This window comes from Trifolium pratense, linkage group LG4 (genome assembly GCF_020283565.1).
Source record: "Trifolium pratense cultivar HEN17-A07 linkage group LG4, ARS_RC_1.1, whole genome shotgun sequence".
In the NCBI taxonomy this organism is placed as follows: Eukaryota; Viridiplantae; Streptophyta; class Magnoliopsida; order Fabales; family Fabaceae; genus Trifolium; species Trifolium pratense.
This window is the reverse complement of record NC_060062.1, coordinates 9,949,218-9,963,804: the sequence shown is the minus strand read 5'-3', so window position 1 is coordinate 9,963,804 and position 14,587 is coordinate 9,949,218. Positions and strand designations below refer to the sequence as shown.

General features: G+C 34.7%; 1 protein-coding gene across 1 annotated transcript; it reads left to right on the top strand.

Annotated features, from left to right (window-relative positions):
* Nucleotides 1-13,047: 13,047 nt before the first annotated feature.
* LOC123921285 (non-specific lipid-transfer protein-like) lies at nucleotides 13,048-14,138 on the top strand. The gene is made up of 2 exons (XM_045973763.1): nucleotides 13,048-13,482; nucleotides 13,937-14,138. Exons 1-2 carry the CDS (start codon nucleotides 13,136-13,138, stop codon nucleotides 13,947-13,949), a joined length of 360 nt encoding a protein of 119 aa, XP_045829719.1. The 5' UTR covers nucleotides 13,048-13,135; the 3' UTR covers nucleotides 13,950-14,138.
* Nucleotides 14,139-14,587: the final 449 nt, after the last annotated feature.

The following is a 14,587-nucleotide window of genomic DNA, read 5'->3' as shown; positions in this document are numbered from 1 at the left end:
GTAACTTCTGCCTAGGAACTCCTAGACATGAGATCCCATCTCACTTCCACACAACCAACACAACCTGTGTTGTTCATATAATGTTGAATAAAATGTGGTGACAATCACCGTGACATATTTTACTCTTGCTTAAAAGCTTCGAGTAAATCACACACAGTTAACTCCGTACTTCAAAGCTTAGGAGTAACCTTAAACAATAACAAACTCAGTTCTTAACTCGTGTTATAGAATCCACAAGTAAGAATCACAATTAAAAAATACAAACACTATCTCCTTGCTTAAAAGCTTCAGAGATATTACAATACTCAACTCATTACCTAAAGGTTTCTGAGTGAGGACATAGTGACCATCTCACAACCCGAGTGGTTCACTTACACCAACTCTCCTAGAGAGTGGCTTAAAGACACGAAACCCTAAAGACTACATCTTTGATGAACAATGGTTTCGGTTCATAAAATCTTGGCCTTGAGTCTTCTTTATATAGACAGAGCTAGCACGCTCCTGATCTTCCAAGATAAGCTTCAGAACACAGCTGGTCTTTGAGTCACGTCCAGCTAAGCAAATCAGACCTTAATAAAAACTTTCCTAAAATAGTTGATCCTCTTTAGGAAATAAACAATGTGTTGAATCATTCCATTAAATCTTGATAAGAACATATCTGCACTAATAACGTCTTGATCAGATCAAATATTGATATACACGTTTGTAGAGTGGATTTCCATATATAGCAGATACGTGTAATAAATGCGCGAGATTTGGGCAATCTGACTGTCGTACCCAAACATGTTACAACATTTGGTCCAACATCTTTTGTACCCAACATGTTGAAACATTTGGTCCAACATCTTGCTTGTATATTTGTTTTAGCAAAATGAGGCCAACACACAAATATCCAACAATCTCCCCCTTTGGCAATTTTTGGCTAAAACAACTTCAGCCCATTAATTAGCATAGAGAGATTTAAAAACCATACAATCCTTCAAGTCAACGTGAGCACACAAATATGAAGGAAGGTAGAACATCTTCTATGTTACTTCCAAAAGAATTCCTCAAATGAAAATAACGCACAGGGTAAAGAAATAAACTTTACCATAAACCATCAGAGGCATACACAGCAGCGGAATCATAACATACTTAGCTTCATCCTTCAGTAGAGAGAAATAAACTCTCACAAGCACACTTGGGAAAAATAAATTCCCACATCAGCATCAAGATGTTTCAACATTTTGTAGCGCATCATAACATCCATACATTAAGCACACATAGGCAAAGAACTTGATATTGCATTACTCCCCCTTAATATCATATCAGAGAAAAACATATTTTTGCTCCCCCTGAATACATCAGCTCATGCATCTCATCAGGTCATCAGAAAAACTAGTTCTTACTCCCCCTGAATTCATGCATGTCACTGCACACACTACTACTTCTTCATAGACAGGCTAGACTAGCATGTCACAACATCAGATACAACATTATAAAGTAGCAGACAAACACAAACATACTACTCCCCCTTTTTAGCCACAAAATATGCCAAACAAAAACTTCATGCATTAAGAGCAATAGTAATGAACATCACAGAAATCCATAGTGCAGAATATCAGAGCATAACAAATCCATAGTCTTGAAATAGCAGAAGCATTACATCACGTACCAACAAAAAAAAACAAATGTCCTCAACATTATGCTCCACATCATATAATCATCAGATACCATACATCACATATCACAACTCCTTAAGCAAACCACAAAGTAGCAGTTGGGAAGAGTAAATTCTCACATAGCGGAGAAAAATAAGTTCTCATGCATCCAGGATGTTCCAACATATGTCAGGACATCATCCGGAGCAAACAAATAGAGCTTTGCACAACAGAATAGTAACTACTTACTGCATTATGCTACTTCCCCTCAAAATCAGAATCAGAGCAAAAATTAATTTTACTTCCTCCAAATAGATTAACACATGCTTATCAGAATGATCATCAGAAAACAATTCTTTCTCCCCCTCAATTTTATCATCCATATCAGCACATAAGCATACAACAACACAGATTCAATACTACACCACTTAGATTAGCAGATGTCTAAGCATCAGACACCACATCATATAGTATAATACATCCAACCACTAAAAGAGCATGCATATGTTTCAACATCAGGTAGCACAACATACATTATCAGCAAAACATATCATGCCTACCAACTACTAAACTACTTCTCTTTTTAGTCAGAAGTTTAGGCAAAATAGGGTCTTCATGCATTAATCAAAGAGTACAATAGTAGAGATATCCAGGAACATAGTGCACAAAGCTACTACAAACGAAGACAACACCATGAGATACATACCTCATCAGATATAAATTAGCAGTGGAGTCATCATCAAATAGCCTAAAACAGACCACACTTCATCAGCACAAAATTTTCAACATGATGACCAAGATGTTTCACCATCTAGTAGCACATTAGATAGCACAGGTTCCTCCGGTATGGTATCAGAGCTTTGAGAACAAAGATGTTTCATCACATGATAGCACAACACATAGCACATGTTAGCAAAGATGTTTCATCATGTTTATCTAGCGTGGTATCAGAGCGAATAAGAGCAATCACAAAATACGTCACATGTTAGCAAAGATGTTGCAACATATGGTAGCACAGCTTCTAGCATAGGTTCTTCCAGCATGGTATCAAAGCACGCGGTCTTCCAATCAGGGCACGCAGCATCCATCTAACAGAAACTCCCCTTGTACACATGATCCCATCTTTGTGCAAAGGAAGCACGATGAAAGGAAACATTGCCACAGAGAGCAACAAGCACATTCTGAGGGATCTTTTTCCCACCAAACAGTTTCTTTGAGGCAGAGGGTGTGATGTCTGGTACATCCTCCTCAACATTATACTCAGAGTTACTTGAAGGTGCTTCCTTTCTGTTCAGACTCTATCTCTTCTTACTAGCAAGCACAATAACTTCATACATGTTCTTCAACCACTTCTTCATTAAGTGGCACAGTTTGATGCCTTTCTTTAGACTGAGAGACCCTTCTTCAACCTCAGTAGAATTCTCTTTATCAGACCCTGTTTCTTCATCAGATGAGTCAGATGGGTCAACAGATGTCCCAACATCTTTCACCACAGCAGTTTCTTGAACAGGTTTCTGGACAATAGTAACATCAGCCTTAGGTTGGTTCACAGATGTGTCAACGTCTGTCACAACATCCTTTTCAGGAACAGTTTGTTTTGATTTATCAACAACAGAACCAATAGCATCTTTTGTCTGAGATACATCAGCAACAAGAACATCTATAATTGTGTTTGTGGAATCAACAATATTCACACCAGCACAGATAATAATGTCAGGAGCTAGTAATACTTCTCATAGCTTCTTTCTCCTTTAAAGCACAAAGGGAGAAATAAACTCCCATATACAGAGGAAAATGAATTCTCACACATCAGAGAAAAATAAATTCTCAAAAATCAGATCAGGATGTGTAGACATCATGGATGACATCATAGCATAACATATTTCATGAGAACATAAAGCTAGAGGTTTCAGAAGCAGATCTGAAACTATCACACATAGTAGTAGTAATCACATTTAAGTATCACATATCTGAGCATTATCACATCTGATTACAACACATCTGAAGACATATAGTACTTCTCAACAGAATGCACATCCACACAAACAGTCATAGCATGACCAGTTCTCTTTTAGTCATACTTTGAGCAATAGCTTGGTCTCATGGAAGATCATCAAGATCAGTTTCTTCCACCACAGTCTAAACTTCAATACTCCAAACCACCATCTGGTTTAAGACTCTCAGAGCCATATTAACATCAGTTTGGGGAATTGTAGAACAGGTTTCAACAACACTATCAGGTTGGTCCAAGATGTTTCAACATCTAATGTGACATCAGACTCAGGTGAGGTTTCTTTGGGGGACACAACCACAACTTTAGTGGGGAATAACAAAGTGACAGAATCAACAACTTTGAAAGATGACACATGAAAAAAATTAAAAAAAATGTCATCAACAACCACAACATTCATACTAGACTGACCTATGGTTTTAAGAGATCTTGATTTATCTAGAATTACAATTTCAGAGGCAGATCTCACAGATGTTTCAACACTACCCACAACATTTGAACTAACAAAAACCTTTAACAGAGGTAACAAAATTTGATTCAACATATAGGGGTGACAACTGAATCAATTAGGTTATCAAAACGAGTTTGGTAGGTTTATTAACATCATCAACAAACATAGATAGACTTTTCTAGGACCTTTTGAGAGATAAGATTAACCTGGATAATGGATTTAGAAATAGGTTTCCTAGATGATGCACATTTTGTTGACCAAGCAAAATAGGAGTAGATTCAGATGGATTCAAAGTATTCACAGACCTTTTATGCATTCCCTTTTGACACGTGGTTGATCACACTGTCCATTTCACTTCCTTGTTGATCTTACAGGAAACATGTCTCGAATAATGTTCTAACATTCAGTCAGACATTGTCTTCTTTTACTTGCATTGATCAACACATCTTCAAACATACTGTCTTCCACTTGATTCTAAGTGTTCTTCTTTCACTTAGACTTAGTGACACATACCAAGACATCTGAATATCACATTTGTGACATCTCTCAATAATGAAGACTCCTGGAAAGTCCTTCAAAAAAAACTGTAGAGAAAAATAAATTCTCCCAGACTCAACCATTTAAAGACTCGAGAGATATGTGAATAGCTGATATAATTATTCAGCTTTACATGACTAGAATCAACCATGCCTTGTTAATAATTTCATAATGTCACAACATGTTGTCTGACATCATATTCTCATATGAGGCAAAGATCTCCAGAAGCTTGTACAACACTCTAGACAATATATATGTACCAATGCAATCCACAGAAAAACACATGACTCTACCTGTCATAGATAATCAGGGCTCCAGCTGAAGATGAAAACTCGAGCACTAAATGAAAACATGTGAAAGACTTCATGCTTTCATGTTGAAGGGCAACACCAACTCCTTCAGTAGAGTCGATTCTGAGTAGATATTCTCACTTCTTGAGAATAGATTTAAGCATTCTGACCTCTTCAGTTAACAAGGACACATCTGATCAATGTCCTAGCAGAACCACACTATGTATCATGACCTTTTGAATAGGCAAGATGTCATGCATACAAGGTGTAAAGTCACTCACAAAGTCCAAAACATCTTAGTTTGCTTAAAAGCTTGACTAAGATCCTGATTATCAACCCTTTTCTAGAGTGACTTGCAACAGAAGAAAACCAATGACAATTATCAAACCTCAGTATTTGACAATATTCTTCTGCCCTTACATTCACTAGTAGTTGTTGATACTAGTGGAATAAATAGTCATGCATTGCTAGAGCATACTATTAAAACAAGATCAGAACCTCCACATTCTGATTCACATAGTCAGAAACATGTCTTCTGACCACACAGCTTGAGCACTCCCATGCAAAGTCTCAAGCACCTTCCACAGAACAGCCATCAATAAATATGATGTTACAACATCATTTGGGACACCAGTTTCTGATTTTGGAACCCAATTACATTGATTCATAAATCACCATTCAAAAGGACTCATTGTGCATAGACATCCTTCAAGAAGCTCCCAATAGAGTACCATCAATGCAGATCATCCAGGTTTTTCAAAACACCTTCTCACACAAGGTAGGACATTAGATCTGACATCATTCTTCTGCACATATATGGCACCAACAGATAATATCCACTCATGACAGTTATTCTTACAAAAAAGTCATTCCAGATTAGGTCAGTTGCTTGACCTTGTACTCCACCCTGAGTAGAACCAGCTTCCTTGGCTGAAGGAGCAGATGTTGGAGAAGATGCTTCAACATTAATTCTGACATCAATCTCAATCCCATCGGTTTCATCCTGAACTATGGTCTGAAGATACCATAGTAGTCCATAACTCTTGCAAGGGGACACAGGAGAATCAACCATCAGTAGTTGATCAACCTTCAATATCAAATCATCCACACATGCAGGGACGTGCATATTTTACATCTCAAAAAAAATTCTTCTAATGTTCCAACCCCTTGTCTTACTTTGAGATGTTTGATGGCATTCTTCTGAACCTATAGAGGAGATTCCCTCTAACAGGTATCTGGAACACTTTGATCCAACATAATATCAGGTACTACAGATGTGACAGTACTTAGCACAACATCAGTCTTAGGTGCCAAAGATGTACCAACATTCGACGCAACATCATTTTCAGAGACAGATCAACAAACTCACTTGTGACCTTAGTGGAAGCATTAAATACATCAGATGGATTTCCCTTGATTAGTGTGCACCAGACAATGGAGAGAGGGATGCAACATATACTTCCTTTCTCTTCAACACAAACACATATCTTGAAGGGAAGTAAAAACTTCATCAATCTTAATTCAAAAGATATCTTTAACGCACAAGGTAAAGAATTAACTTCACCAAAAATACCAGAGAACCATAATCCTTTGGTCCCAAAAAAAATAAATCCTCCTTGTTTAATCATGCATTCGTACAACTAGATATTATCACAAGAATATAACATGCATGGTTAAAACATCATATAACACATCAACACTGCGCACAACTTCAACTACCACTTACTTGGATCAGACATGAACTAACCCAAGAGGTCAACCATATGTTGATTGTGTCCCAACAAACTTATCTAAGACATGTTTCTAGCGTAGAAACCATCTCAGACACAGATGCCTCCTCTTCCAGGTCAGGAGAAGGTTCCAAACATATGTAACCAACACACACATTTGTTTAGCACCCAAGCATCTGCCATGCCCTACTGTCATCCAACAAGATTCTGCAGAATCTGCTCGTCAGATGTTCCGTCAGATGTTCCAACATCTGGTAAGACATCAGTTCCCTTTTAACGGAACACACCAAGAAATCCTTTATCAAAGCCAATGGAGGTTAGCTTTTGGAAGCAAAAATAAATTGCTCATAACTTTCTTTAGATCCCTTTTCAACAAACTCATACATGAGTGCCTTTATGAGTGGACTTAAGATCATCCCCCAAGTATCTTTGTCATCTCTAACAAAACTCTCCTCGAGCATCACCACACCAGGGCTTACATCATAGAACAGAGTGGTGCATCCTCAACAAACAAAGCCACCAGGAGTTTTCCATCAGATATATATGCAGCGGAATTCAAGCCACAAAACTCCTCAACAAACCTCAGGCACACTACAATAACACATGTTTGAAAATAAATCAAACCATACAGCAACTCATCACAAGATCTACACGCCTGAACAACAAAAGATAGGTCTAATACACACCATATCATGAATAGTCCATCCTCCACTCCTAGGGACCATTCAATCAATGTGAACTTCTCCAAGTTCAAACAAATTTTCAGTATTCCTTACTTGCCCATAACCAGAAAGTATCTTCCCTAAGATCTCATCCAGAAAACAGAACAGGATGCCTGCTCTGATACCAATTGAAATTCTGGTATAGCAGAACCAGATGTTGTACAAAATGTCGAGACATCTGGTCTGACATGAATAACACGGCAAGGCATATAACATTAAAACGGATACTGAGGAATAATGTTTGATCAGATGTTCCAACATTCAACTTAAAGAGAATGTCGTACTTAATGTTGGAACATCTTACGAAACATAATAAAATCAACAAGTAAATAAACTGCACAGGAAATTGTTAACCCAGTTCAGCCAATCTGCCTACTCTGGGGGATACCAATCCAGGAAGGAAATCCACTAATAGCTCTAGTCACTAAGACCTCCAGCAAACCCTTTGAATTTACGTCTTACACTAAGACCTCCAGCAAACCCTCGGTTTACGTCTTACACTAAGACCTCCAGCAAATCCTAGGTTTACGCCTTATGACCTCGACACTACTCATGTAACTTCTGCCTAGGAACTCCTAGACATGAGATCCCATCTCACTTCCACACAACCAACACAACCTGTGTTGTTCATATAATGTTGAATAAAATGTGGTGACAATCACCGTGACATATTTTACTCTTGCTTAAAAGCTTCGAGTAAATCACACACAGTTAACTCCGTACTTCAAAGCTTAGGAGTAACCTTAAACAATAACAAACTCAGTTCTTAACTCGTGTTATAGAATCCACAAGTAAGAATCACAATTAAAAAATACAAACACTATCTCCTTGCTTAAAAGCTTCAGAGATATTACAATACTCAACTCATTACCTAAAGGTTTCTGAGTGAGGACATAGTGACCATCTCACAACCCGAGTGGTTCACTTACACCAACTCTCCTAGAGAGTGGCTTAAAGACACGAAACCCTAAAGACTACATCTTTGATGAACAATGGTTTCGGTTCATAAAATCTTGGCCTTGAGTCTTCTTTATATAGACAGAGCTAGCACGCTCCTGATCTTCCAAGATAAGCTTCAGAACACAGCTGGTCTTTGAGTCACGTCCAGCTAAGCAAATCAGACCTTAATAAAAACTTTCCTAAAATAGTTGATCCTCTTTAGGAAATAAACAATGTGTTGAATCATTCCATTAAATCTTGATAAGAACATATCTGCACTAATAACGTCTTGATCAGATCAAATATTGATATACACGTTTGTAGAGTGGATTTCCATATATAGCAGATACGTGTAATAAATGCGCGAGATTTGGGCAATCTGACTGTCGTACCCAAACATGTTACAACATTTGGTCCAACATCTTTTGTACCCAACATGTTGAAACATTTGGTCCAACATCTTGCTTGTATATTTGTTTTAGCAAAATGAGGCCAACACACAAATATCCAACAATATCTATATATATAAATCCTAGATAGTTGTGGAATTGCCTATCTAAACCCTAATCCACAAACCAATGAAAACCTTTCATTTAGCCACATCATCCACTTACATCCATTTAATGTGGGGTACTAATTGTAATTATTATTATTATTATTATTATTATTATTATTATTATTATTAATATTTTGGGTTATTATTCATTTTAAATTATTTTTTTATTTTATTATTTTGTGTATTTTATTGTCTTTTTTTCAAAAAAGTTAATGTTTTTGCTAATAATCTTTTGTTCAATCTTTATAAATATAAGGAGTTGATCGATTGTCAGGACTACTTTCTAATGTTAGTAAAAAAAAGTAGATAAAATAAATTTTACTAATGGTTGTTACGCCCTGTATGATTTTTATCATATTCGATATTTGAGTATGAGTTAAGTTGATTTATCTTTGCTCCAATAAGTTTCAAATTAATATAAATGTCAAATTCGATAATACAGTAGTTTTTTGGTAAGAGATAATGAAGTAGTTTATCCAACTCAGAATCCTCCAATGAGATTTATAATATAAATAAAAACTTATGTTTCAACATCGATTGTTTTCCATGGTCAATTATATGTTATCATTTCCATAGTTATTTTGAAGAATGAGTTAAAGATATTGTTAATCAATGTTAATGAAGAAGATACCAAAGTAACTTCAAATGTGATGTATAAATAAGTTTTTTAAATGTATAAACATCTATCTATATATATATAATTCCTAGATAGTTGTGCAACCACTAATCTAACCCTAATCCACGTCAGTCACTTATATCCAATTAAACCACCCAATAATGTCACATCACTTCTACTTACATCATTGTCATCTCTATACACTTTTTCATATCATACATTTATGTACCTATGACTTTTCATTATACACTCACTCAACTAATAATAATAGGTTTTACTAAATTATACGCACTAATTAATCTTTTATACTATATATTGAATTATAGTGTCCAATTAAGAATCAAATGCACAATGTATGAGTATAACCACAAACCGTTTTCATAGCGACATGACAATTTATGGATTACCAACTTATTTTGGTAGATGCAATAGAATCCATTGTAATCTTTTCGAAATGTATAAACACATCTTTAATATCTATCTTATATTTACATCACTTTTTTTATTATTATTATTTTGTTGTTGTTGATGTTATTATTATAATTTTCATAATAATTATTGTTTCAATTTATACGAATGATTTTTCAACATTACAATATAAAATACCGCATAATACCCGTGCATCGCACGGGTGTGGGACTAGTTATAATAGCATTACATAACAAAATAAGGATTACAAAATAATTTATAATAATTCCTAATGGACTACTAAACTACTAACATATAAAGCCCAATACTTAAAGCCCTAATAATATTATTATCTAACACTTCCCCTCAAACTCACGATGCATTATCAGATAATCATCGAGAGTTTGTCAAACAAAAAACGAAAATCAAACTACTCTAACTAAATATTTTATTTCTAATACTACCCCTCAAGCTAAAGCGTACTAAGCTTTGAGCTTGTTACAAATCAACCCGAAAATAAACTAAATTAACTAATAGCTTCAAATTCAAGTTCTTCAGATTTCAGACTTCGAATTGTGAGTATTCCCTCACCGGATTCAATGTGAGTATTCCCTCACTGGATTCAATGTGAGTATTCCCTCACCGGATTCAAATTTCAAATTGTGAGTATTCCCTCACCGGATTCAATGTGAGTATTCCCTCACCGGATTCAATGTGAGTATTCCCTCACCGGATTCAAATTTCAAATTGTGAGTATTACCTTAACTCACCAGACAGAACCAGATAGAACTAGCCAAAACAAAACAAAATAAACCGCAAGAAACTAAACTAAACATAACCAAATGAAACAGAACCGACCAACTGAAACGAAACAAACCACATTAAACCAAACCAAACCAAACAGACCAACAAAACTAAATTAAGAGAGGATCAATCAGACAGAACGAAACTAATCAAACCAAAACAGAATAAAATCGAATAGGATTCCACCAAAGAAAACCAAGCGAAAACAAACAAATTTCACGGTTCAAAGAATCATAACTAACTGAGTTGTTGTTGCAAAGAATTTGCATCATCAGTAAACAATGCCAAGAAAAAGCTACTAGTCCAACATAAACACGCACAATGTACAGCCCCCAAGAAACAAGCACTTCATGGCCACAAAGAATCCAAAGACACAAGACACTCATCTCATAACACAAGCAAATATTTGCCTCAATGGAAAAATCACACCAAGAGAGACCAAAATCGCAGCTACAGGAACTCAAACAAATTCATTCTCATCAGATTTTCGACAACAAATATATTTCCAATTTTTGTTGGAAACTCGACAGCGGAAACGACAGATTGTTCAAGGTGGATCGAACCTTGCTCTAGATACCATGTTAAAGTTCAGAGAGAAACACAAAGTGACGGCTAGAGTTTCAATAATATTATAATAGCATTACATAACAAAATAAGGATTACAAAATAATTTATAATAATTCCTAATGGACTACTAAACTACTAACATATAAAGCCCAATACTTAAAGCTCTAATAATATTATTATCTAACATTATATATGAACATATAATGTATTGGAGCATTATATTGGATTGAAGGCAAGTCATGAGTTGGATATCCAATGTAGGCATGACAATGGGTAGGGTAGGGCTGTATTTTACCGTTCCAAAACCCGAATTTATAAAATTTGGGATTTCTCAAACTCGTCCCAATTCTTGACAGGTATGAAAATTAGAACCTCAAATTCATACCCAACGGGGTTCGGTTATCCCCGTGAGTTTCGGGTAACCTCATTCCACCTCATCTCTATATAAACTTGGTTGAGTTTTTGTACTTTTTTTATTAAAAAAAGGGTAAAAGTCGAAAACTATTTTGTTACGACAATATGATTTTTTTAAACAAAGAATATAAATAGAAAAAAACTTTATTTAATACCAACTTAAAAGGGTCATTTTAAACAGTGCACCCGGTGCACTTGTTAAGCATACCAACAATAGAAATAAAACATAAAATTAATGTTGATAAAAATAACTTTTTACACTTTCAATGCATTGAATGCACGAGTTTCAAGACAAAATTTTCTTATTTATCTGTTTAACTAGTGCACCGAATGCCCCCACTAACTGCCCCACTCCCATCTTTTAAAATCGATCGAGGAAAACCCAAATCCGAATCAAAACCTAGTCAATTCGATTTTTCCCCGTCAACATCAAGGCGGGACGGGTAGGTATCCGTGGATTTGGGTTATATTGCCATGTCTAATCCAATGAGACTCCCCTATAATTTCTTCCAAGTTCCAATAAAATAAAAGAGAAAATGAGAGAAAATGAAGTGTTAATTAATAAATCAAATTCTCTACAGTAATAGATTTGTCGTACTGTAAATGTATAACTTAGTTAGTAATTACCAAAATATATTATTAGAAGAATGAGTAAGATACACATATTTTGTTATATATGTGGATCTATGGTAAGACTAAAAATGGAAAAATCACTACAATCTCTAATTTTTTTATAAAAAATATTTAATTTTTTAGATTTATTGAATAATTGAGTATTTTATAAACAATTTGCTTTGTAGTGAGCATCACATGGCACTTGATGAACTAAAGTTTAGTTTATCTTTATCTATAGAAGTAATATGAGTTATCTTTTTTTTTTTTTAGTTTATGATGCGGCTGAGGATCGAATCCATTCATGATCGTTAATATATTACTCAAACTCCTCACCACGATATTCGAACCCTATATTTTTCATTTTACTTTTAAATTGTGTGAATCAAACTAGTACTATTAAACTACATGATAATTTTTTTCTCTTCACACACATTAATTAGACACTGTAGAGAATTCATACACGGTTCCCATAGTCGACTACTAAAGACGTCTTTATCAAAATATTCATGACCAACACGGCAACACCATACTAAAGTACTAGTATTAAAAGTGAAATCAAATGATAGTTTGACAAGTGGCCAATAATTAAGGAGCATGCACCATACATCATTTAATACATAATAATACATAATAATACATACAACCCACAACTTCCACCCAATTTTGACACTATACCCATATGCACTCGTAAAAACTCATCACTCTACTTATCTTCCTACCTTCTATTTATTTGCTATATAAACCCCCACACCCTAACACATTCCACATCAAACAATCCAACCAACAAAAAAATATTCCAAACCAAAACACAAACACATTTTCTTGTAAGAAAATAATGGCTAACATGAAGGTAGCATGTGTTGTTTTGGCAATGTGCATGATTTTTGCACCTATTTCAGAAGCTGCAATATCATGTGGAATTGTAACTAGTGCTGTTGCTCCATGCATTAATTACGTTCGAGGTGGTCCTGGTGGTCCTGGTCCATCTGCCGCATGTTGTGCTGGAATCAAGAGACTCAACAGCGCTGCGACAACCACACCTGATCGTCAGGCTGCTTGTAACTGCTTGAAAAGTGCCGCCGGTGCTATTTCTGGTTTGAATAACAACCTTGCTGCTGGTCTCCCCGGCAAATGTGGTGTTAACATTCCTTACAAGATCAGTACCACCACCAACTGTGCTACGTATGTGTTCTATCTAATTAACTTTCAATATTCTCACCATTTTAATAGCACATTTGAAAATTTTGACATTTAATACATTTAACACAAATGGTAATTTATAGTCACACATATTTCAAACAAATTTATTACCGTAACAATTTTTTTTAATACATGTGATTTTTGTCAAAGATCGTTATAATAAGAAACAATTTAGTAAAAAAAAAAAAGAAGAAAGAAACAGATGTAGTATATTTTTTGTTTGATTGATCTAATATGGATCTCACAAAAATAATAAATGGTCAACCTTTGGAGCAAATTTATATTTAAGATTTTTTTTTTATATTATTCTTTATTTTTATGATTTTTTAGATTAAGTCACTACTACTAATCTACTGCTTCTTTATTTTTTGAAGTGGGGCTTGAAAACAATAAATTAATTAATTACTGACTAGTTTTTGTTGTTGTTATAATACAGCATTAAAGCTTGATGATGACATTGCAGCTCCAAGATTATGGAAACTACTCACTAGTATATGAGAGTGCCATTTACTGTTATTGAGAATAAGAATGAGAGTGATGGAAGCTCATGTTACATGTGGCCCTATTCTCTTATTACCGTGTTGTTTTATTTTATGAATTACATAGTAAAATATTTAAATTGGGTTTTTACTTGGTTATTTGATTTCTCTTATTTGATTTAGGTTTCTGAATATTCACATTATTTTCAACAAATAAATAAAATTAATAAGCTATTAAATTTGATTTAACGGTGAGGAATTTGTATATACGGGAAGTCTTATAACTTCAATGGCTCAAATGTAACAAAACATAATTAATTAAAAAGAATAACTTGGCCAAAAAATTTAAAAAAAGTCAGACAATATATTACTCCATTAATCTCATAATATATAATTGTTTTTTTTTTTTAACATCAAAAGTATAGTATATATTGGATGGGTAAATATGTACAAATAGTACTACACCCACATTTTAGGATTAAGTAAATGGTACTAATTGTTCAATAAAAAAAGTAAGGTGTACTAAAAGCTACACGAAGAGAAGCAAAAGAGAAATCCAACGGGGCATAAAAAGACAATATGCTCTATTTAAATTAAGTCATTATAAA

Bases quoted from the DNA above. Each gene is read 5' to 3' on its own strand.
- LOC123921285 (XM_045973763.1), top strand. From the start codon at position 13,136: ATGGCTAACATGAAGGTAGCATGTGTTGTTTTGGCAATGTGCATGATT.